We start from the raw sequence: 24,636 nt of genomic DNA on the forward strand, positions 1-24,636 counted from the left end.
TAACCAAGTCCTAAAAAAAGACAATGAGTGTTTACTCAGCAGTGTGGACTGTTTGAGGAGGCTTTCTGTGCCTCATTTGGGTGAGCAGGTAGGTAGGATAGGGCAGGTGCATCAGTGTATCATGGCTTTGCAATGTATCACATGGGTCTTACTTCCGTGCATCTGGCATGTAGTGTGCATCAGCTTCTGGTTTCTGTAAACAGAGGGATATAGGAGATCTGGTTAACATAGGATATTGTGATTACTTTTTCTTTTCTTAGAGATTTTGCATCTTATTGTCTGAAAAAGATAACTCAGCAACTTGTGTTCATCTCATACTGAAAATGCTAAGAGGAAAGAACAGCTGTATTCTCTAGGAATTTCCTAACTGTTTGGCAGAATCTCTCTAGAGATAGAGAAGCAAGTCATGCTATGTTTGCTTCTTCATTTGAAGGTGGGAAAAAGAAAAAAAGAAAGTTAAAGCAAACTATATGTACTAGTGCATAGTATTTTGCGCTGGATTTCTGTATTGGTGGCATTACTTGCTACATCTAGGCAATATTTAAGTATATAAATGCTTTTAATAAGCTTTTTTCCAGCTTAGGGGAAGAAAAAAAAAAAAAGAATTTCTTTATTGATCTGTATGGTTATGAAACTTTCATGGTTTGCTTGTATGTAAAAATGAAGAAGCAAAAAATAAAAAGCTTACTTCAATAGTGGCTGCATGAGTGGCCACTCCTCTTGCAGAGAGCAGCTTATCATCATGCTCTGCTTCTCAGCAAAAGCTCTGGCTTGCACACAGCCTTGATGAGCCACAATTTGGGCTTTTGCAATCCAGCCCTGTGGGAAGAGAAGAGCAAGAGGAGGGGCTGCAAAGAGACCCCAGAGCCAAAATGCCTTGCAGCAGTCCAAGTCCAGAGATTGACTTTGTGATGGGGCACTGCAGGTGGAGCAGGATCCCTTGGGCAATCCTTTCGTGTAATGCCTGGTGAGCATCCACAAAGATGCTGAGCACTCATGTCTAGGTATCTGTATCCTACTTGTCCAAATTTCTGCAGGATAGGGGATCATTGGGAGACTTGAGAGAAATGTACCAAGGAAGTTTAGATTGGATCTTAGGAGAAATCTTTCAACAAAGATGTTGTTCAAGAGGTTGCCCAGGGAAGTGGTGGAGTTGCCGTCTCTGGAGTATTTAAGAGATGTTATGGCTCTTAGGGACATGGCTTAGTCTTAGCTTTGGTAGTGTTAAGTGGTTGGAGTTGGTGATCTTGACGGTCTTTTCCAGCCTAAATGATTCTATGATAATCCAAGTAAACCATCACAAATGGTCTTCACAGAAACCTTAAATGCCTGAAGATCTTGCTGGGTATATTTCCCATATAGCATATGCTAGAGAAGTAGGTAGCCCGTGCTCTGTCTTCTATCCTGGCTCCTTACTCACCTCTTGTAATACACACTTCTTCAGTGACTAGGGGATGGTTGTCTAGATGATCCTACCTTCTTGTTTATTTTCTTCTGTTCTACTAACAGCCTGCCTTTAAGCAGGTTTTGTCTTAGGACTGGTATTGTGCAGGCGTTGCGTCGGTGTCTGTACACTTACTGTCTTGCTGGCACTTCAGCATGAGTCATTTCAAAGCATCTCCTGGTACCTGACAGAAGAGATGCATTTGTGGATAGAACTTGCAAAAAATCTGTACTCAGCATGACCTCATATGTCTGGAGGATGCACCTGCTCCATCATATTCATGGCAGCAGTGTTTATGAGGCACAATGGCTTACCACAGAGAGCTTTGGCAGGGTGCATGCTGATGCATTTAATTTATTTGAAAATAAACCAGTGATGATTTTGTTACAGATCTTCTCTCCAGTGACTTGTTTTGTGGCTTCAGAAAATTACTACTTCCTCTCCCTTCCTTTTCTGCCAGAGAGCTGTCTAGGAGGGCAAACTTACCTGGAGGGATTCTACACTTCAGAGTAGAGCAGGTGATTCACTCTGCAGCAAAGCATCTGTTTTATTGCGGTGAGTAGTGAACCCTGACCTTCCTGTGCAGTGCTGCCAACACGTTAGGCTTTGCAGATTCAAGTTCCTGCTCCTCCTTTCCCTCAGGACGCTACCTGTTAGCTTACTTTGCCACATTTGTACACCAACAACCATGGGACTATAACTCTGGGCCTTCTAATAGCCTCATCATTTTAATTGCATAATGGGAATGTGTGGTTTTTTGATTAGTCATGACTCTGGTACTTGTTGAGCTCTTCAGCTGTCTTCCCTGAAGAGAAGGCTTTGTTTTCCCAAGAGCTGTGTGCTGCTTCCCAGAAGAAATGAAATACTACTAATGAGGCATTAAAAGGCAAGATTATAAGTTATGTGGTTGGGAGTGTTTACAGGGAGAAGGGAAACAGCACTGTGCACAGTAGAGCATTTTGATATCGCTGCCTGTGACATACTGGGCATTCATATATATAAATAGTTGCATCAGAGCATGGTGTCATTGAGATTACATTTGCTTTGAGAACAGCTACATGTACGCTTGTGGTGTGGAGGAACACAACTCCAAAATACTCACGTGTCTTTAGATGTGAACTGATGAGCCCAGCATTTAATGACTATGATATGAGCTGGTTTGCTCCCCGAGAACTTATGGCTGTCTTATATTCATTATGTTAGATAGGTTGTTGTGAAGATTATTCTCTTTGTAACTGTGGAGTTGACTCAGGAGGGCTGTTGAGGAAACAGGAAAGGAAATCTGTGATAAGACACAATGAAGCCCTTTGACTCCCATCTGCAGACAAAGGTGGGGTCTGCTAGGAAGGACAGCAGCCAGGAGCCTTACATGGTGGCTCTACCTCTCAGACAATGAAGCTGGCTTGGGGCAGCGAGACTGAAAAATCAGAGGGGATTTCTACCCAAAATACTCCTTCAGGGGATTTATGGAGGACTGTTTTATGCAAAAACACTTGTGCAGAAACTGAGCCATCCTAGGCTCTGATCCTCAGAGAGGAAACCTTCTGACTACTATTTCACTAGTGGTCACAGGCAGATGTGAGAGGAAGACCTGCTTGCCAGGAAGAGAGTATCTATCCCCTGCGTTAGTCCCGAGTTAAATCTTACAGAAGGGGTGCAAGATTCTTGTCTGCATAAGGTCTTAAAGTGAGCTTTTCACAGCTCATTGTTGATGCTTCCAAAACTCTGTTTTTCTTTTGCAACAGACTAGCCTGCTCAACAAGCAAGGTGCTCAGTTGAATTCACTGCCAGTACATTCTTAAATGTTTAATTTAACTGTTAGAAAATCTAGTACGATAAACTAGTGTAATATATGAGCAAAGTACACATGAAACAGCACTAAGTTTTTGCAGTAATGATAGGCCATCTGATGACTTCTTCAGGAGAAGAGAGCATTGGTGAGTTACCATTGTATTAGAGAGTGGACAGACGTGGGACATCCAGCTGGATCATTATAATGATCTCTTATGAGTTTGGTCAACTTAAGGCCTAAGAATCACAGCAGTTTTAACAGATCTGATCAAAATGCTTGGCGAGTTTGCATTGTTGACTGAATATATGTATCTCTTACTGCTCTGAGATGCAGGTACAGTGACTGTTCAGTACTGATTTATCTCAGGATGTAACTACTGAACTGATTTTTATTTTCTGTCTGTGCCCTGTCCTTACCAGCCATTTCACTAGATGCACACAATTAGGCTGGCAGTTCTAATTTTGTGGTTATGGCCAAGACTGTCACTTTTGCCTCACTTTCATTCAGAGGACAAGATCAAGCATCAGCACTTCCTAGCTGTGATTGAGTCATGCTTCACAAAAATAACTGTCTCAGTAGAATGTGGAAACCCCAACAGGAAAAAAGCCAAGATAAAACATGCACCACTGTGCAACAGCAATTCAAGCAGCAGAGAGCCTGAGAGCAGAGAAAAACATGTGATAAATGTGAGCACAAATGAGAAATTTTTGGCATGTGAGATTCAGAATGTTACAAGGAATGAGTCAGGAAAAAAACAGGTTAGATGATGTCAACATTTGCATTTATGAGACTGAAAAAGAAATGTTGAAGTAAATCTGCATTGTTTGCTGGCTTCTGTTACACTTACTCAGCAGCAAAATATATCTTCCATCAATCCTCCTTTCCTGTGCTAAATAAAATTTGTTATTACCAAATAGATAGAGAGATACCTGGGGGAAGATGGTATCATGAAGGTGGTTTAATTTGCTTTGATGAAATAAAATTTTCAATTCCTGTAAGAAATGTTAAGTTCTGGAAGAAATAAAAGGATATATTGTCAGAACAGGGACCCTTTTTCAGATACGGCATTTAAAATCTTACAAGACCAGATTGGAGTCTGTATATCTTAACGCCTATTCACAAACTCTTTCTTTTTGGCTTTATAATTGAGTTCCACGTGAGTCATTCTGCCGGGCAGCAATATGGTGTCAAGTTTATGCAGTTCAAGGTGGCTGTATTGTTACTGAAATTGGAAATTTGTGACCTATACTTCACACTGTAATTCATGCAGTGTTTTTTGGAGGGTGGTAGGAAATTGGTGATTTGATTAACTACTTGATTTTTCATATTCCTCTGAAATGAATGAAAGGTTCTTTAACCAAAGACCAAATCCATTCTCTTGATGGAACAGGTCTTAATAGCCAGGAAGACTGCAGCAAAATGGAATGGCTGGACCAGCAGGGGGAAAATAGCAGAGTAGTATTTGCAGAGTTATCTTCTGCCTGGTGGCCATAAAGAAATTTTGCAATCAAATGGATTGAAATCCTGTAGTAAAAGAGTAGTTAGCTGAACAGCTTGACAGTGATAGCTGGGTCAGAAATTCAAGTGGTGACTCTTGGTAATGTATGTCTATGTAGTGTTGTTCTAGGTGGGATGGCCTGTGAATTCTGTTGGGGATTGGGAAAGCTCCTTTTCTTCTAAAAGTACTTTAAGACAATGTCTTTGTTTCCTGCTCAGCACTGAAGTACTTTTACTGCTTCTGGAATGCAAAACCAGTGATGTAAGGTGGGAAGTAAGAGGGCTTTGCTTGAGGGGTGCTTTATTTTTGTTGATGTCACTGTGTAGTCCACAGCACTGTGGGCACTGTGCAGTGTTAACTTAAAAACACTTATGTTTTTCACTTCTAATGAGTAGATCCTTATGTTTATTTGCTGTAGGAAGGTGAAGCAGACAACCAGCAGGGTTTATGAAAGGAGGCTGGACATACTGCAGCCTGAACAACAAAGTTACTCACCCTTCTGTTCATATGTACTTTGTACAAAGGGGAGCCCCTGACTCCTCTCCTGAGTGCAGTCACATCAACACCAAGCATTAAACTGGACCAGACTATCTAGAAGGCATCCACTTTGGGTTAGCCTGGAGTGACTGGGTGGCCCCATCTGGAGACAGCTTTTGGGTAAGGTGCGGAGGAGCTAAAACTGAAGCAGGCAGGCTGGCTACATGCCAGAGGCTGGTAGTGGGCTAATCTGTTCTAACACACATAAAAGCTGAAAGAGTCAATCTGCTGGTGCTGAAAACTAAAGATAGCTCCTTCTGTGGGCACTGTTGTTAGCATCTGTTAGCTGGGCTGTGTTACCAGGTGTGCCAAGAGTGCTGAGTTTAGCTCACAACAGACTAGAACTAAGGTCCCTGGCCTTAGGATGGTTTTGCACTCGGGTGTGAACTGTCTAGTTTGGCCTAGAGCAGATAACTAGGCTGGGCTTTTCAGCTGACAGGACTTGTGGTTCTTAAATGGTGCTTATGTGAGAGGAGCCCACTACTTTTCCTGCGATGGATGTACTTCTGAGGTAGGTTGTTGATTCCTGTCAATGAAAGCAACAGCTCTCAGTCAAAATGAGGGCTGTGTACCCAAATCCTGTAAGCAGCAGACTGTTACAATGTGGTGGGTGTGGCAATGCAAAATGGCTTATTTTATATGTATTATGTGTATTAATGTATGCTACCCCATATGGCTTTCTGAATATTTTCTTCAAAACTAGGGAATAAGATGCAGAAATTAGTCTTTTTCTTGCAGTCTGGTGTTCCACTGCAAGTCACCTGTTCACTGTTGGACGATGTCCAGCTACTACAGTACCTATCTGTTAGGTATGGCTGTTACGGCTATTCTTAAGACTTCAGGCAGTTATCTTACATAAATGAGGTAACATTGCTTTCTGCTGCTCCTTATCCTTTCATTGGAAACAGCTGTAGCAACCTTTCCTTCCAGCTTTGGAGTAGCTGTGGGTTTACTCCATAGTCTGGTCCCTGCATCCTTAGGGATGACATGCCTTTTTGGGAGTGTGGCATGGTTGGATGCCTGCAGGTGTAAGGATCTGCATGTAGGGATGCAGCTCAGCTGTCTGCAGGCTGTTGATTAAAATTCTCTGGGTGTTCTCTGCAAGTGTTAATGTAAGCAAGACCTAGAATGTGGGAAAGATATATTGATGTATTTAGATATTCATGATCTCTCTTTTTGACACTTTGAAGCCTTGGAAGAAAGCTTCATGTGATACTATGATGGGAACAACCTTGAAAGTGCAGTTGAGGACTTTGCTTGCGATTGTGTATGACTTCTGATTGTGATCAAGGTTTAAAAATAAACTGCTTACTTAAAGCTTCGGGGAGGGTAGACATTTAGTCTTTTTTCACAGTTAAGTGAAGGGGGTAAATGGATACTTCTTGGACTGAAGATCCACATCTATGGCTTGAGGGGAAATGTTGGCTATATGGAGTTGTCAGACAATTGTGGAGCAGATAGGCATGCTGCCTGTTCCATGGGCCAGTCGTGGAATCCCAGTGCAGCTGAGCTACCACAAAGCAGCCAGAAGGGCTGTGCTTGAGTCTCCAGCCCAAACAGAAGCCTGAGGCTGGGAGCTGCAAGTGGCTCTTTCTTGAAATAAAATATAATACTTAGATACTACTAAATCATCCCTCAGAAAAACACCAAAGTACTTGCTTTGTTGTGTTTGTGTGGTGTGTTTTGTGTGTTGCTTCTGGCTTTTTTTTTTTTCCTTCTTTTTTTGTCCCAGGAAGCATTGCAAGTTGTCCTCGGTATCTCCTCCTGCTTGGGTGGTGGTGTTGGCAGTTGTAAATCTGCTCTGGAGGTTTCCTTGGTTACGCAATGTAGAGCTGTCAGAACTGCAAACTGAAAGGAGCAGGTGTTGTATTAACTCTGTGAAACTAAAGAGTAATAATAAAAACATAGATGAGAAGCAAGATAAAAACTAGCTCAAAGCAGTGTTGTTAATTATTTTTTTGGTCACAGTAAGAAAGTGTTTTTATCAGATCTAGGTGTCTCCCACTGACTTTTTTGATATATATATATTTTTTCTGAGTACTTATTCATTTCTTTGCAAGTGGAAAGTTTTTTGAGTACAGAAGACCAGCAGCCTTCTGTTATCATCTGCAGGCAGCTTCTCTCCATCAGTGGGGTAGGGTTTTTGTGCAGGTGTCTTAAGCATACAGTTGAACTGCTCTGCTTTTCCACCTTCTGCTTATGCTTCAGGACATCCTTTAACACTGGTCTTGCTGCACAGCTAAGTCCTTTATTCAGTGTGTTTTCAACTGTCTGTGGCATGGCTGGAGTGATTTTGGACTTGCTGAAGTCAGTGGAAAATGCAGCTTTGGTGAGCGTTGAGATCAGTTGCAGTGTAACTGCTATGTTGACAGCCTAGAGCATGTGTAATGGAAAATGCATTTTACTGTTCCCATTTGTGAACTTCAAACAGCTGTGAGGTCTTATATTTGTTTCCTGAAGTAAAAACCAATGGTATTAAACTAACTGAGGATACTGTTTGCAGCGCTGCAACTTTCTTCTTTCTCCTCAACCCAGGCCATTCTATGATTCTATGTCTTGGTTTGTAATTATATTCAAGCTAAAAAGAGCATACCTATGTGTGCATATGAGTAACAGAGCACTTTACTTCCAGTAATTCCATTTTTTTTTTCAAATTACTTGATGGAAAAAATGATGTATTTCAAATATTTTTAGGCAGCTTCTTGATGCTGAAATATTAACTTTAGAGCTGGGTAAGAAAGCTGGTTCACCACTGTTAACAACACCGTGTGTCTTTCCAGCAAGATGCGAGAGAGGGTTTTGCTGAGCTTTTGCTTGGGGAATTGCCTGCTCTGACCTCTGGTCCAACAGAGAGCTGCCCTCTAGGGAAGGAGGAGGGAAGCTTTTGGATCTGTTTGGTTTGGGAGGAGGAGGCGGATGCTGAAAAGCTGTTGAGGAAATAGCATAATGTGGTAGCTGATTAGGTCAGTGGCTGTGTTACCTGACAATAACTGGATGGTGTGCGAGATGTAAAGGGGAAAGGCAAATTGCAAATCCTTTTTCCTATGGCCATTGTATTTATGTAGGCAGTATATGCATGCCAGCCAGAAATAAATCTGCCTTGTTCTTCCTGTGTGCTGGGCAAGCTGGGTGTTTTGTGCAGCAGCAGAGGTTGTAAATATTTTTATCAGGATTTCCAGAGAAAGAGTGGATTTAAAATATAAGTTAATGACAGGATTTTTTGATTGGCCTAAGTATATGCTTCCCCACACTGAAATCCTAAATCCATAAATGCTGTGAAACTTAGCCTGAATTTTATCCAACATGTGGAATCTGAAGGGTTTGTCAGCATTTTTCTCTGCTGCAGAGAGAGTTTAGAGAGGCTTTTGGATTCTGCCAACTTCATGTATTCTCTGCAGGGCCACCCAGATAAAACTGGTGTCTTCCAGACCCCACTGTAGTTAAAGTGCTGCCTCTGCTTTATTTTTACAAAGGATAAGCAGGGGTGTCCACTGCAGGTGCAGTTGGGAGCTTGGTGTGGATCAGGGGTGCTACGATGAGCGCTGGGACACAGGGTGATTGCCAGGAGTATTGCAAGTATCCCTAGGTAGGGACTACACCAGTGTTTCTGTCACTGCTAAGCAGAGAATCTGCACATCATGAATTTGAAAAGGCATAGGAATGGGATCATTTTAATGAATAAACCCTTAGTTATGGTGCAGACATGTTTTCTTCCATGTACAGAACGGAGCGTGGCTCTTCCTGCTGTTTACTAATGTCCAGCAAAAGCAATAATGACCTTTGAAATAACAATTAAATGGTAAGCTGATGTCTTTCTGGTGTTTTTTTTTTATAGGTCAATTTAGATTTTAATACAAGACGTTAAAGATGACACCAAAACACGAAAAACAAGTAAGTGACTTAAGCTTTAATAAAAATGACTCTATTTTGGGTGGTTGTGAACTGTATTTCATTAAGATCTATCGTTTGTCATCTGATATCCATCAGATTAAGTAAAATCACTGGTCGTGGCAATTTTTAACAGTTTTCACTACAGTGAATAATTCCAAGGAAGCGTATCTGTTTCTTCCATGTAGCAGACTGAACCTGAAGTCAGAATGACCTTTATCTTTGGAGTACATCCAGTTAAACACTCATACACGGGTGATTAGGCTGAGCTGTGTTAAAGGGGTACAAATAGTCATAAATAAAATAAGACAGACATTTTAATGGCCACTGATGCAATCTCAGTTACTGTTAATAATCTGCAACCTAAACTTTGTTCATTTTAGAATACTAGAACAGAGAAGTGAAACTGATTTGTTGCCTGAACTGAGAAATGTAATTCCCTGCCCCCAGTCCTCTCCACTTGTGTAGATTTTGGCTGATGTTAGCCAAAGGAAGACAATCTGATGGAGTATTTAAACCTCATCTGATCCTTCTCTGAAGTTGCACAAAATGCAGCATCGTGTAATTTGTTTGCTTGCCTGACAGTGATTTCTGGGTCTTTGTGACTTCTGGTGCAGTTACCTCATTTTTAGGATCTGGATTAAATGAAATTAAAATGGATCTCTGTAGTACATGGCAAATGGTGATTCCTGCTTTGCAGGCCAGGTTAATTTAGTTGAGCAAAGCCAATAGATTAAGTGGGATTAATTATATGTGATTAATTAAAGCCCACCAAGTGATCACCCATTTTGCCACAATTTCTTCTGTAATTATATCTTAAATTCTTTAGAAGTGGGTAAAAGCTGAAGATACAAACAAGGTTTCATTGACTTAAGTCTAAGTACTGAAATAATAGACCTCGAAGACCACTCAAATGCAGGAGAGACCAAAGTCTTTCATTTGTGACAGTTTCCCTGTCTGCTGTTGCTTGTAGGCTGGTACTAATGGACAGCTGTAGGTGGAAGATTTCTGAAAGCAATAGTGTTTTTCTTTTTGAAAATGATATTTTTCTGTTCAAACCATGCGGTTTCAAACAGTTTCATTGAAATAATATATTAAAATGAGTTCACTGAAGCATTCAAAGATACAAGTTGATTTGCAATTAAAAAATGTGTGAATGAGTCTTTGAAGGCAAATGAATTTTCTGATGAAATTAAATCACTGCTAGTGTTCTGTAGTAATGTTGTGGGCCAGGAGCATCTTCAAGCCGTTGGACTAACAGGTTGATGAAGAGCAAACCCTGCAGGCATTTTTTGAGGAAGAATTCCTTTGAAATGCTCAGCTGCTGATGCTTCTGCTGTGCTCCATGTCCTCAGGAACCACAGGGATGCTGTGTCTTCTCCTTTCTCCAGTGCTGTTAGTAGGCTCAAGGACTGGTTTGTTTTTAACAAGATAGTAATAAAATGTTTCTGTCTAACCAGTGAGCACTAAGAATTGTCTGCTTCCAGCTAAGATACCTTCTGCACACTGGAGGTTAGTGTGAAATGCAGAAGTGTGAGAAGCTCTGGCCTCAGCAGGCACACACAAAAAAGAGAACACGAATTCCATGGCGGTGCTGGTCTCACACATAATGGAGTTAGATTTTAAGAAACAAGCTGAAGCTCTGGCTCTGCTTCTGCCATGATTGACCCAGCAGGGAGCCCTTGTTCTTTGTGGTTTGTTATAGCCCAAACCAAACTTAGTTATGCAATAGCTATAGCAGTCTATTTGCTGATTACTGATTTAGCAGAGAATCCCAGTATGATCTAATTATTGCAACACAGGAAGCCCACATACTTTGCTGGAATCAGGTAATAAAGAGCTTAAACTGACATGCCCCAGGGTTAGCACACTGTAGGAAGAGTTGAAAGCTGCCAGCAACCAGTGCTTTGCAGGAGCAGCACCTTCTGGGGAGTTGTGTTTTTTTTTACCACTGCTACCATCAGTGAAATGGGGAGAATAGAGAATTTGCACTTCTGATATTTTGTTTGTCACAGGGGTAATGTGATGCATTTATGTCCTAAATAGCAGAAATAATGTCACTGTTCATAGAAGAACTAGTGTCTTCCTGTCTCCTCAGATTATCTGAGTGCTATTAAATCCCATACTTTGCTGTCAACTCCCAACCACTTATCCCTCAGGCAGAAGCTTCATATATTTGTGGCAGTAGCTCCCCTCCAGTGTCTGTCTTCTTCAGGAAAAGGATTTAATGAGCACCAGCAAATCTGCATGTGTGCATCTGGACAATGCTGAGTAACTCATTCCTTAGCTTGTGTGCCTGCTCAGGGCTTAATGGATCTTTCCTACCTCTCGCCTGCATGGCAATCCTGGACAAATAGAGTTGTAACAAACCTCCTATTGGACCTGATTTAACATACGGGGGGGGGGGGGAAGAGGCATATCTTACCTTCTCTTTATCCACTGAGAGTGTGGCTTCAGATGTTTACGTGGTCCAGGAATGATGTGTTATATTCTTCATGCTTGAATTGTTAAGCTGCAGAATATTCTGGAGTGATGCACTGCCTTTCATTGAGTATTCAATGCATCAGAGAGGAGAGAGGGAAAGGAGATGAGTGTGCATAAGTGGTTCAGGCACTAGGATGGGAGAGAAGAGCTTGGATTTCAGATGTCCCTCCATCAGTCAGCACTTTTTTTTAGGAAGTAATGATTTGAGTGAGATTTCAGCTTCTTCCAACACTGTCCTGATCAGTGTGGGCCACGGATACACCTGCATCTTCTCTTTGGCACAGTACCGATAAACTCACAGTTTGAACAAATCATTTTCTCTCTCTACTATTCCCTTTCTACCAGTTTTACTGTTGCAGCACACTCGGTGTGAAATGCCCTGTGCAATATGTGACTGATCCTTTTACTAATGGACATCTTGATGGGGAAACTCTCTTTTCTAGGAGGATTCATGGGAAATGTTTTAGGAGTTATTGACTAATCAGATGCATATCAGTGGCACTACAGAGCATGAGGTTATCACCTGATATTGTCCAGAGCATGGAGATTTGGACTAAAATGCAGCTGGAACAAATGAAGCACACAGTCATCCTGTGCAAGATGATTTTTATTCCTCCCTCTCGTGGTAGATTTTTCCCACATTAAAAATAGATATTTCCATGTCAAAATTCCTATTTTCCTAATGAGAAAATAAAAATAGACTTCTCAGAAACGCCATTTTTGTGGTCAAGTTCTACATATTGGAGCTTGTGGGTTATGCTTTACTTCAGAGCATTGCACTGCATTGTTTGGGGGGGTTGGGGGGAAATCTCCAGCAGAAGAGAGAGGAGATTTGAAACAATGAAAAGTCTTGTTTGCCTCAGCTGCTGTTATGGTATATTTCTCCTTTTGGAGCAAATCCAAATGGGAACACTTCAGTCTTCAGTGCTTGTGTATACATAACCTTAGCACTGCCCTTTTCCTCTGTCAGCACACCTGTCCCCTGTACAGGACAGTAACTGTAAGAGTAGGTACAAACCAGACCTTGGGGGTCACTTTAGCCATTTTGTCGTTTATGTTTGACCCTAACTACTTGGTTTGCTTCAGTTCTTAAGGACAGAGTAGTGAATTGCCACTGGTGGCTAAGCTGGCAGGTACAGAAATCATAGTCATGAATTAAGAGGCATATCCTGACAGAAGCTGCTCCACTCATTCCTGGCTTGCTGAGCAGTTATATATACTTTTTTTTGTTCTTATTACTACACACATCTGCTTTGCTTCTGTGTCTAGTAACGGAGTTACTAGTTGCGGAGTAGTTTCACACAGGAGGAAGAAATTACTTTTTCTTTTCCCTCAGTCATCCTTAACTGAACTAGCAAGGAATTCTTTTTTAGAGCAGATTGGAGATTGTTCATGAGCATATTTAGACCAGTTTCACAGCTAGAATTCAAGTGAAAGCTGAGTTTGGATAAGAAGTGTTTTGTTTATGAATTTCACAGTTTCTAGGAGAAGGAATGAACAGAGATGCTGCTTGCTGATAGTTTTCTTTTGGAACTATGTAGTTTCCAGTGCAGTAGTCTTCTACTCTTAAGGTTGGGCATTTTGTACTATCAGCAATAAATCCTGATTTGGGGGGAACATATCGTTCTTGAGTGCACAATAGATACATCCTCAAAAACAAACAAGGAAAGCCAAGCAAAAAAATCCTTTAGGCAAAGTATGTAGGACATGACATAATTGGCAGATCTGCAATTTTGGAAAAAACAAAGGGAACTGGGAGAAGGAAGACAGCTTGAAAGCGATTGCGGCAGACTAATGTAAAACTTCCCTGAAATTTTGGTTTGCTTTGGGTTCTGTTTCCCAATTTGTAAGGCTGGATTGCAGCACAGTCTTACGACAGAAGGTGAAGCGTGTTTTCATGTGGTCTGTGGGAAGAGTTCAGCCTCACCCATCACAGGTAAACAGCAGATCACTTGAAGATAGACATGCCTTCTAAGGGTAACCTAACTTCTGTAGCAAGGTTGGGAGGGAAAGGAGTATATAGAGAGGAGTAAGAGAATTATTGCCTGAAACTGCTGTTATCTGTGTAACGTTTGTGACCAGTGGCCTGAGCCATCCCCCAGAGTAATCTTCTGCCCCCAAACTCTGCTCACACCCTCACGTAGCCTGTATGTGAATCCTGGCCTTGTTCAAGGCTCGCATTACAGGGTGACTTAAGCACTGTTTGTGACAGCATATCTGGATCCATAGCAAGCAGTTAGGGCTACTTGAGTTAAGCCATTGTTATCCCAGTAGGGTTTTGTATCCTAGCGAAGGCTTGAAGGTCAAAAGAGAAGGGACAGACTCGGTGTATGATTTCACTATTTCAGAGCAGCAGAAATGGTAATGAGAATTGGAATGAATGCTTCCTGGATTCAAGACGTCTGTAGAGGAAGTACTGCAGGTCTTGGGAAAGGCTGTACATTTCGGGTTTCTTCTCTGGTTGTTTAATGTTTATCTTGCTTCATTCTGACCTCAGCTTTTGGTAAATGAAGAAAAAAGAAACAGCCATTGCTCTGCTGAAGTTAAGGTTCTCTAAATTGGAGCTTATGCTGACTGTGTGGCAGTTTCCAGAGGTGCCCTGCTGTACTGTAAAACATCTGGGACTCGTGGCTCAGTGATGTATCGACCAGATGCCTGCCTACTACAGCACTTGTAGCAGATCTTGTTTCTTGTATGGGCAGAGTCTGAAAGGTGTTCAGCTTCCACCATACTGAAACTTGGTGGCTGCTTAATTGGAAATTAAAAGTGCATGAGGCTTTCTGTGGAAATCATGTGGTCTGGATCCAATAACAAGGTAACCCGTATCTCTCCCACAGCATATCCAGTAGTAATGTTTTATCATAATGTTTTGATGTAGTAGAGGTTTAAGGGAGCTGTTTACTTACATTCTTATTTTGATTCCTTACAAAGGAGAAGGTCACTTGGAAATGAAGTAATTTGAGTAACCTAGGCAACAGGAAGCAAAATAGAAAGATGATATGGCAATTGATGCTGGGAAGGGATCTCAAGGTTAGTTATGAGCAGGCTGTTTACAATTTTGACTCCTCAGTGCCAATTGTTAAAGAGGAGAAGAGGGGATAAAAAGCTACAAAGAACACAGCAGAGGAGAATCGGCCTCCAGCACTCTTCCGTGAAGAAAGAAGTAACAGAGGTGGTAGGAAGCTATTAAATAGGCTTTAGTTGGCATGACACTCATGACAGATACCAAAATGGTGCCCAAAATGCAGAAAACACCCCTGTGAATAGAAGCTGGTCTACACAAGGTAAATCTGTGGGCTGGATCCAGCCACTAGGCCACAGGTTCCCATCTCTGAAGTAGCTCCTGTGTGAAAAATGACTGAGTCCAGACCTCCCTGCCACATACGGAGAGCAGTTACTGGTCAGGAAAAAAGTCTTTTCCTGCCAAGGCTGTCCTTGTTCTCCTGGCATTCTGTGCCATGTGTGCTGCTGGTGTATGTGGTGGAAGGAACTTAGCTGAAGAGTAAAGGTTTATTTCTGATATCTGTGGTTTGGGTATGGAGAGATGCAGTTTGAAAGCTTTCTAGTTCAGGATTTTTTGAAAAAAAGAGAGATACTGAAAAAGCATATAGTTGATTTCTGTACCTGGCTATTAAGTGCAGTGCCTTCTTCTCAGGAAAAATGTCTCCACAGCTGAAGATTATATGCTTGTCTTTCAGTCTGTGAGTGGTTGCCCTAGCTCTTTGAGGTAATCACTTGTTTAAGCAACTGCTCTTGGGCAGCCTGTTCTTTTTGCTGTGGAAATAGCAGATAGGTAGACAAGGCTTTCAATCTTTGTATTTTAAAGAAAACTTTTCCATCTCAGTACGAACACAAACAGTTTTACCATATGTATATATATTTTAAATTGTAATGCAAGTTTTCATATGGTCGTTAGCTGAGGATATTTGGAAGCATGTGATTTTTCAGTTGCTCTCAGTTGCCAATGCCCACAGGCCTCACTCACTCTTTTGGGGTCACTCTATAAGTTGTAATATAAATGTATGAGCTGTAAGGAAATGGATTAGATGTGACAACCGCAAGGACAAATATTCTGTATCACTGTATGATGGAAACAGAGAATTATGCTACTTGCAGGGTGGCTGTGTTGCTTCCTTGTACAGATTGCTGGAGAGGCTGGGATAGTAGTGCCCTCGTCCTGCAGTCCTCAGCTGTGCTCTGTGCCTTAAGTTCCTGGTATATCAGAAAACATAAGGGGAATGTTCATCTCCTTGCACACTGGATCTAGACTCTAGGCTTTGGATCACAGTTCATGCTATCAAATCACATCCAGGGCAATTAATAGTAGTACATTCTTATCTAGTGGGCTGTAGGAAGTAATTTCAAGTGTGGAAGGAAGGCAGTTCTTCAGTTTCTTGTGGAAGTACAAAGTGGTTACCTCGCAGATCCCTGGAATCAGTATGTATAAACACTTGATTAAAAATAAAAAAAAAGCTAAAATGACAAAAGAATTTTAGGGGCAAATAAAGCGTTAAGTATTGGGTACACAGAACATGTTTGTAATACTTTCTTTTTTTCAGTGAATCTTGTACAAAGGTGGGAAAAACCAGTTTTAATGCTTGCCTAGCTGTATCTCACTTTAGTGACTTGAGTGTTAGATTTTTAGTTCTTAGCTACTGAGATTGCCAACCCTCCCATGCATGAAGCATGTATGACTTTTCATCATATTACTTAATCTGAAATATTCCCCTTCAGCTAGCATTTTGGCAAAGAATTTCCTGGGCATGTGGTATAGCTCAGATGATTCATTGCACTTTGCTTCTCCTTTTATAGCATTGCAAAATTCAATAAAGCAGCAGTTCAGCTTTTAATCTGAGTGTAGTAGTTTATGGAGCAGCTGAACAGTCAAGAGAGTCTTCCAGGTTCTCTTTGTTTTCTGAAATTAATTGCTTGATTTTTATTATGCACCTGCAGGAATTTGTTACTGTTTTGGTGCGAGACCCTAGGACACAGAAAGAAGACTCATGGCATTCTTACATAGACTACGAGATATTTATTCATGTGAGTATAAAAATGTCACCAGAGATTCTTTGGACTCGTACTATTGCTTCTGTCCAAGTTGGGACTCACTGCAGGTATTAATGGAGTTTCTTTGCAACAATTGTGGGAGGCTGTAGGATATTAGTCTCCTTTTAATGATCAAGCTGCAGTGGAACAGGTAAGGATAGACTGGCCAAAGACCATGCAGAAAAGTGTGTGGGAGAGCTGGGAGTAGGACCTGGTATTGCACTCACAGTTGCATTCCACAGTGTCTTACAACAGATGCTATTCTTAGCTTTACTTATCAACTTAGGGGACTGTCAGGATCAGTGGTATTTTACCATTTCGAAAGAATTTTGGTGTTCACGTATTCATGCCAAAAACAGTATTTGCAAGTATCTGTTTATTTGTACTTCGAGTTCTTCTGTTTGCCAAGTTACTTGGTTACTGCAATGTGCTTGTTTTCAGCATACCTTGACAATCATATCATGCCAGCTCAGTGGTGCTTGGATGTGTCAAATAAGAATATTCGGGTTTGTAATTGTAGTTTACCTTGTGTTAATGGGAGTGCCCTTAGAGTCATAGCCTCTTGTGTCTTAAATCTGTCTTAAGTGTGAGTTACTTTGATTTCCTAAACTAGAAAAGTTATCTTAATTTTCTAAATCTAGATCCAGGGTTTTTAACTACAACATAAATAAAATTTTCTGAAGTGTATCAGCTATTGGATGAAGAGTTTGAGAACACCAAGTCATGTGGTTAGCACAAGAAAGAAGGAATTTCTCTTTGTGGGAGTTAAGCACTCAGTAAAATGAGAGAAGTCAAATGATTGCTTGTCACGATGGACATTTAACAAGTACTTCTACCCTGTGTGTCAATCAGCTGTGAAACTTCTGCAATGTGGTTTAAGTGCTGATTCAAAAGTGAAAATAGTTTTGACATACACTTAAGAGAAATTCTTTCAATTTGGCAGTGGGTGGTGTGCTGTGTTACTGTTTCATAGGCAGTAGTGTTTCTCAATAGAAGTGTAGTACTGCCTTCCTCAGCAGCTGTTAGAATCATAGAATGGCCTGGGTTGAAAAGGACCACAGTGATCATCTACTTTCAACCTCGCTGCTATGTGCAGGGTTGCCAACCACCAGACCAGGCTGCCCAGAGCCACATCCAGCTTGGATGGTTAATTTGGGACAAAGTCATTTAGACAGGGAGTTACATGACTCATTGCTGAGCATCTATGAAGCTGGTAAGCATCAGCTCAGTTTTCTGTCAGGACTCTCTGACCAAGTATCTAGATCAGTCCTACCACCCAGTCTACCAGTTGGATTCAAAGTTTTGGTTCTGCCAGGTTCCCAGACCAGCTGGATTCCCTTTCTGTCTATCTCGTAGAGTATCTGACTTCTTAAGCTGTGTGCTAGCCAGGATACTCATCTGTTTCAGAAAGTTGGTGTCTTTGCCTTGCACAGTCTGCATTGTACAGCTGGCTAAGAGCTCTCAGCAAGACACTGAGGACTGGCTGGACTGCAGACAATTTTATAATGGAGTCTTATCTAGGAGATGGGATTTCACCTGTGCTCCACAGAAAAACTTGGCAAAAGCATTTAATCTTCATGAATTGTTTCTCTTTGAATTGGCATTTTCTGGTGGGGTAGTAGTGTTCTATGGGAAAATTTCCAAATGCTGCTGCTTGCAGAGTGCAATTTCTTCAGCTTAAGATTGCACACTGTTAGAACAGCTAATTGTTTGCAGAACTATAGCTAGAATAACTAAATGTGGCTTTTTTCTGTAAAGTTTGGTATTGTCTGCTAAAACTTTTTTTCTTGTTACAGAAAATTGTACCATTATCCTGATCTTTCAATTTTAAAAATAAAAGAAAAAAAAGGTGATGAAAAATATTTCCCTCAGTAGCAGTACAAACTGTCACCAATCCTGTCCGGGATACAGCACAATCCTTAACAGAAATTGAATTAATGTCAGGCTTTCCGCTGGTATCACAAGGATTAGCATCTCAAATATTTTTTGATATCATGCCTGCACTTTATGTTGAGCTGGTTTGCAAAATATTTTTTTTATTTAACTTCCCAACAGACAAACAGTATGTGCTTTACGAGGAAAACATCCTGTGTTAGACGACGCTTCCGAGAATTTGTTTGGCTTCGGCAGAGGCTTCAGAGCAATGCTGTGCTCATGTGAGCAACTTTTTATTACTGGTTTGTTTCATTAAATATCTATTTAATAATCTATCAATAACACAGGGAAGAGGAGCGTTGTTTCCTCTTAATTCTGAGAACTGTAAAGATCAGAACTGGGAAGTGTCCTGCATTTCTTACTACTACAATTTATAGGATCATAGCGTTTTAAACTCAGAAGAATGTGGTTTGTACTGATATCCTTTGTTTGGTGAACCCCGGTCTAATTTCTAACAGATCTGAGCTGTTTCCTTTTGCTGCACAGAGGTAGTGGAAACAACCGATGTGGCCAACACAGACTACTAGGTCATGCTGAGCTTGAGGCTGTTTTGCTTAAACTAACTGATAACAACAGCATAGGTGTACCTTCTGTGAGCTTCTGGGATGTGCATGATAGAACCTAAGAACATAGGGGGTCTAGGCAGGCATACTTGCAGTCTTATCAACTGGACCAGAAGAATCTGAGTCATTCCTCCTTTTGAGGTATTGTCAGAAGCCCTTTGATTTCTCAACTTTGCATTGTCAAATTCAGTTTAATGAGGCTTCTGGAATATAACTCATTATTTTCAAAAATGTGGGATTGGCATTTGCTTATATCATTTTTCTTCATTGCTTCAGCCTTGGTTTTAACTGTGTATTTGCTTGTTCTTTATAAAGACAGTTACCTGAACTGCCATCTAAAACTCCTTTTTTCAATATGAACAATCCCCATCACGTGGACCATCGTCGCCAGGGTCTGCAGGAGTTCCTGGAGAAGTAAGTGCGTCTTGTCTTAGTGAGGTTGGCTTTTTTATGATGTCATCAGTTTTGATTGAACATAGTTCATCTCTGGTACCTGAGAGCCACCTTGTGGTCATCTTTACATGCTACATATTTTGCTTTATTTGCGCAAAGTCGTATTTCATACACATGAATTCAGCTGTACAGGCTGTCAGAAATTGTCGGCTTGAGGTTTTCTGTCATTTCATTGACTGATCAGTAGTAATGGTTTTGTATTTATATTGCTTTGTGATTTGTTATTAAGGTTGAAAAATATTTCATGGTGATGTCTACTTATTTCTTCCAAGAATAAGCTAGATATTCTTTATACAAAGAAACAGACTTCTTTCCATCTCTATATTCATGGAATATCAGTGTCTCTAATGAATTCTGGGGTCTGTACCACTGGGAGCTTGGGAAAATTCGATAGTGAGTTCTTCTAACATGGATACTACCTATAATGGCAGTTACTGTGTTTACCACTGCCAACATAAACAAGCTCTAGCAGCTGTGATAATTCTCACTACAGCTGCAGATTGTATAAAATCATTCAGCTGTGTGGTTATGTAAAAGATCTACGTAAATGAACATAGCTAGACTGTGACCTGAGTTACAGGGGAGCACTGTGTTAGTTCCAGCAGTGCATTGCTCAGTGATGCTGCTATAAAGCCCTTCACCATCTGCAGTGGCAGAGACCTCATTACTGTAATTTTACTGCTTTCTCTGCCATTATCCTATATCTTGCCACTGCTGTTATGAGTGCAGACCTGTTCAGTGTTGCTATGGCAGAACTGTGAATGACTTTGGATGCTGCCTTTAGCCTCTGTTCAGATTAAGAACATAGCAAACCTGAGAACAGAAACATTAATCTTCTATTGTTATTAATGTTTCTGTGAAGCAGAGCTGCATAAGGAAGAAAAATCATTTAAGAAGACTTTAAGCCTTATGGTCAGAAGGCAGAGGAATAGTGGGCCCACTGTTTTTCCAGTCAGTGTGTTACAATTATAGGTTTCCATAGCAGACTGTAAATGCTTGTTTCTGAAGTATGTACGTTAAGCTGAACAACTGAAGGCAGGGAGAGCTAGCCTGTGGGAATACTTCCATGTACAGTTGTAAACAGGATCTGGGGCCAGAAGGGTAAATATGAGGGCATATAAGATGAGGAAAGGAAAGCAGAAAAGGGTTACTGTGTATTTTCTTACCCTCAAGAGAGAAAGACGCTGAAATACTGCCTCTAGAAGCACAATCATTAATACCGACGGTCAGCCAAGAAGTATGATAGTTCAGCCCAGCTGTGTCTGAGCAATTCTACATTATCTGTGCCTCCTCATGGAGTGGTGAATTTTCAAAATCACTCTTATTTTAAAATGTTAACAGATTGGCCTCTGCACTAAGGTATGTTATCTCAGCATCGTAAATAATAACAACCACTGCCTGTGCTTCAGGAGGCAAAACACAGAAGTAGATTCTCTTGAAACAGATCATCACATTTTGATTTTGTGGACGCCTGTTTTGACAGGGTACTGACAGGAGAACATGACGGCTTGTTGAGCATTTTGCCTTGCTGTTGTTAGTCCAGGAGTGAGGAAAGAGGCGTCTCTGTTGTAAGGAAATGATTTAAACGTTTCAATTTGGATGCCATTTAGAAAGGTGTCAGCTTTCCCTCAGCCCTGGGGTCTAGTTGGAAGGAATTTGCAGAGAGACAGTTGTGTTGTGATGAATTGACTTGGCAAATTGCATGCTGTACCATTGCCCTCTGCTGGCTGGCATGTTAGACGTACTGATATTTATAGTAGGGATCTTTTTATTGGCTGATCCATATTGCTGTGATGCTTCTTTTATTTCTTTCTAAATAAGTCCGGACCAAAGGACTTATTAGATCTTACACTGAAAAAGCATCTGGGGGACTCATTAACTAGTGTGTTGTCTTTAAGTCTCATATGTGATCATTGCTGATTTTGGACTGCTCCAGCTAATACTACTGAAAGCACCCCAATTCTTCTGTCTTCATATATTGGTGGTTTATATATAGTTTATTTATACAGCTGATCTTTCTTTGTGGGATGAAATCTGTACCACTTGTGTGTATCTGTTGAGGCAGAGGTTTATAGGTAACAGATTTCAAATGCCCACACGTAAGGAACCCAACCTATATCCAGTATGCTATAAGCTTTTTGGATTGAAACCATACCTGCAATGGAGTTCAGGTTTGTAAGAATTTCTGATTCTGCCCTGTGCCCGTTGCTCTGCGTGAGAAGTTGCTGCAGCTTCTGCCAGGACAACAGCCACATGCCAGAGGAGTAAGGATTTTGCTGCTGGAGGCAGCACCCTGGGAGCACTGTGGCATCCTATCTTTGTCAACTGCTGTAAAGTCCCTTTGTTCTTCACATGTCACTCAACACAGGTAGCTAGCATGGTGAGGTGCTAGGAAAGGACCTCTGTGCAGCTTCTTCCTGTAGAACGTGCCAATAGCTGGAAACTATATCCAAGCTATACAGTTTGGCGAAGTCTGAAAATGTTTCCCATTTTGATTTGGCTTTCCCACAGCAGCACAGGGTAAGACCTGCTATTCTTACAGGTTATTATCTCTGAATGATGAAGAGCTGTAAGGCTTGCTTCTTGCCTGGGCATAATTTAATATTTCAAAAGTCCATTTGCATTAACGGAAGCCAGCTAGCCCATTTTCAATTACAAATTACTTTGTAAGAATCAGGAAGATTGTGTTTTTTTCCTGGTATGTATCCTCGTGCATTTGAGGATGTCTGTAGGTTGATTCACTGGATAAGCTTTCTCTTAAATTAGATGTCAGAATTGAAGCACTGCCTTACAGGACTAGGTTCCACAAGATCCCTTTTGCTTTCATCCCTAAATAGCTGAATAACTAACTTTGGGATTCAGGCTGCCTTCCTTCCCACAGGCACAAGCTGGCATAGAGGTAGAGGACTCTTTCCTGGAGAGGTCCCCATGTGGTGACACGTGGAAAGTAGGGGCTGATTCTGAAGAGGTTGGATCCCAGCCTGCCAGAGCCTATGTGGCTGATTGGTCAGCACCAAGCAGCAGGAGCATTGCAGCCATGGGCAGGTAGGATTTACTCCTGTGGGTGGTGGCTGCCTCTTTTCAGTGGAGCTGTTCTGAGCAAAGCATTGAAGCTTTTTCTTTCTGGTGAGGGAAGCAAACCCACTGAAATGAATAACGCTTAGCAGAAATGCTAATTCTTAAATGTATTCATTATCAGATCCTAAACAGTTGCTTCACAGTTGCTCGCTATCAGTAACATTTCCTCTGTTATAAAAAATGAATGAGGAGACACAGTAGGCTTTTTAAAAGGAGGAAATGGAGCTTTGTTTACTGCAGACTGTGCAGCCCTGCGCTCACTGCGAGGCAGAGCGGATGTTCAATAGAGGGCACCACAGCCCAGGCTGTGATCTGTTGTCTCTCAAGTTTTATTTTCTCCTTTCTCTCCTGATATGATGTAAATGGGCAGAGTAAATTTGTTGAAAACAAAATCGGAGTGTTAACCTTCCACACATATACAAGTGTGCATCTGTCATTGTATTAGGTTACAGTAGATACAGGAAATCTTTAGTTAGGATTAAGTTGTGCTGTTCGGCCATATGTTGTTCTCCTCCAGCAGAACAGTGTATAATATACCTAATAAAATCATGTTGAAGAAAACCAGATTTTGGACCTTGTCCAAATAAGACAAAGCACATGTTTTGTCTTCAGTACATGTTCTTGCTGTAAGATGGGGAAGGAGAAATACTCCTCATATACTACCCAGCGTTTCCTCAAAAATGACATTACTACTTTTGGTTGTGAAGTCATATTTTCTGCCCCTTTTCTTTAAGGGTCCAGAGATCACGAGCGCTTACTGAAAGCTTACAAACAGCGATTCACATGGCCACAAATAAAAAATGATTTTATTATCTCTAATTCAAATGTAGAGCCTTCTCCTGCAGCCCTCTTAATCACATAAGCAGTCATTATGCATGTGAGCAATCTGGCTGAGGAGTGAGATCTCTGACAAGTAATGACTGCTGATGTGATAAAGACTTGCAGGATTTAGCCTTTCATTGTTATTCTAGGCATGCACAGAAAGTCTGTTGTTCTCTTAAATGTGTCCAGTGAGTTTATAGGAATTATCATTGTGAGCCCCGTGATCTGACATTAGCACAACTGCGGAGGGAGCTGATTTACATCACTGCAACTGCAGCTTTGCATTGACACCTGTACTCATAAAACTGCTGGAGGAACACCGTCAGTGCTCCTGGTTGGATTCAAACAGTGTGAATGCTGAGCTTGTGCTATGGTATTAATGTTATATATGAGCATTAATATTGGGGCATTCCACCTTTTCTTCTGCTTTTATTTATTTGTGTGTTGTGCTGTGAGATTTTGACCTTGCAGTCCGTGGAGCCCAGTGTGTATTTCAGAGGTGCAGCACCTTGCACAATGAGTCCCCAACTTGGTGAGGGCCCATGGGGTGGCTGCTCTGCCAGCCCTCAGTGCTGCTCTCACACCTGGCCACGAGCGTGTGGTTATTTCCTTGGAACAGGATTTCCAACAGGAAAACGTACTGCTTACAGATGGAGCAGAAATTATTTTTCATTTTGATTGCTAGAAGGATGCAATTAAAAAGCAATCTAACCTGTTGGTTCAGATGAGGGGGTGAAAGCAGTTACTTTTAATTAAAAGAAAAGAGAAACGTTTCAAGGATACAACTGGGTGAAAGGTGTGCGTGTTTGCTTTAACTGCTTTGCAAAATGCATTGTGTGTTTGACGCCTTCCCCCGCCCCCAAATGTGTGTGTGCTATTTAGCTTAACCTACCTCTTCCCGTCCCTTCCCCCTGGTTTCTCTTCCATCATTTCAGCTCCAGATGGCGCTGTGAAGCAGAAAAGAAAATCACAGCGAAATAATGAGTCCAATGTAAAGTAAAATTGGAAATTGAATTATAGCAGCAAAGGGAAGAAAAAAAAAAAGGACAGTAGCCTTGAGGTCCCGATCAGTCTGTACTCTCATGGCTTTTGTTTG

General features: G+C 41.2%; 1 protein-coding gene across 1 annotated transcript in view; it reads left to right on the forward strand.

Moving 5' to 3' along the window:
- SNX10 (sorting nexin 10) overlaps positions 1 to 24,636 on the forward strand; it is a 33,027-nt gene that overhangs the window by 2,903 nt on the left and 5,488 nt on the right. The window contains exons 2-5 of the mRNA XM_010712793.3: positions 9,107 to 9,162; positions 16,597 to 16,683; positions 18,745 to 18,845; positions 19,503 to 19,601. Coding sequence (XP_010711095.2) covers positions 9,139 to 9,162; positions 16,597 to 16,683; positions 18,745 to 18,845; positions 19,503 to 19,601 — 311 coding nt within the window. The 5' untranslated portion in view covers positions 9,107 to 9,138. The remainder of the gene's footprint in view (positions 1 to 9,106; positions 9,163 to 16,596; positions 16,684 to 18,744; positions 18,846 to 19,502; positions 19,602 to 24,636) is intronic.

The sequence above is a fragment of the Meleagris gallopavo genome, chromosome 6, assembly GCF_000146605.3.
Source record: "Meleagris gallopavo isolate NT-WF06-2002-E0010 breed Aviagen turkey brand Nicholas breeding stock chromosome 6, Turkey_5.1, whole genome shotgun sequence".
Lineage (NCBI taxonomy): Eukaryota > Metazoa > Chordata > Aves > Galliformes > Phasianidae > Meleagris > Meleagris gallopavo.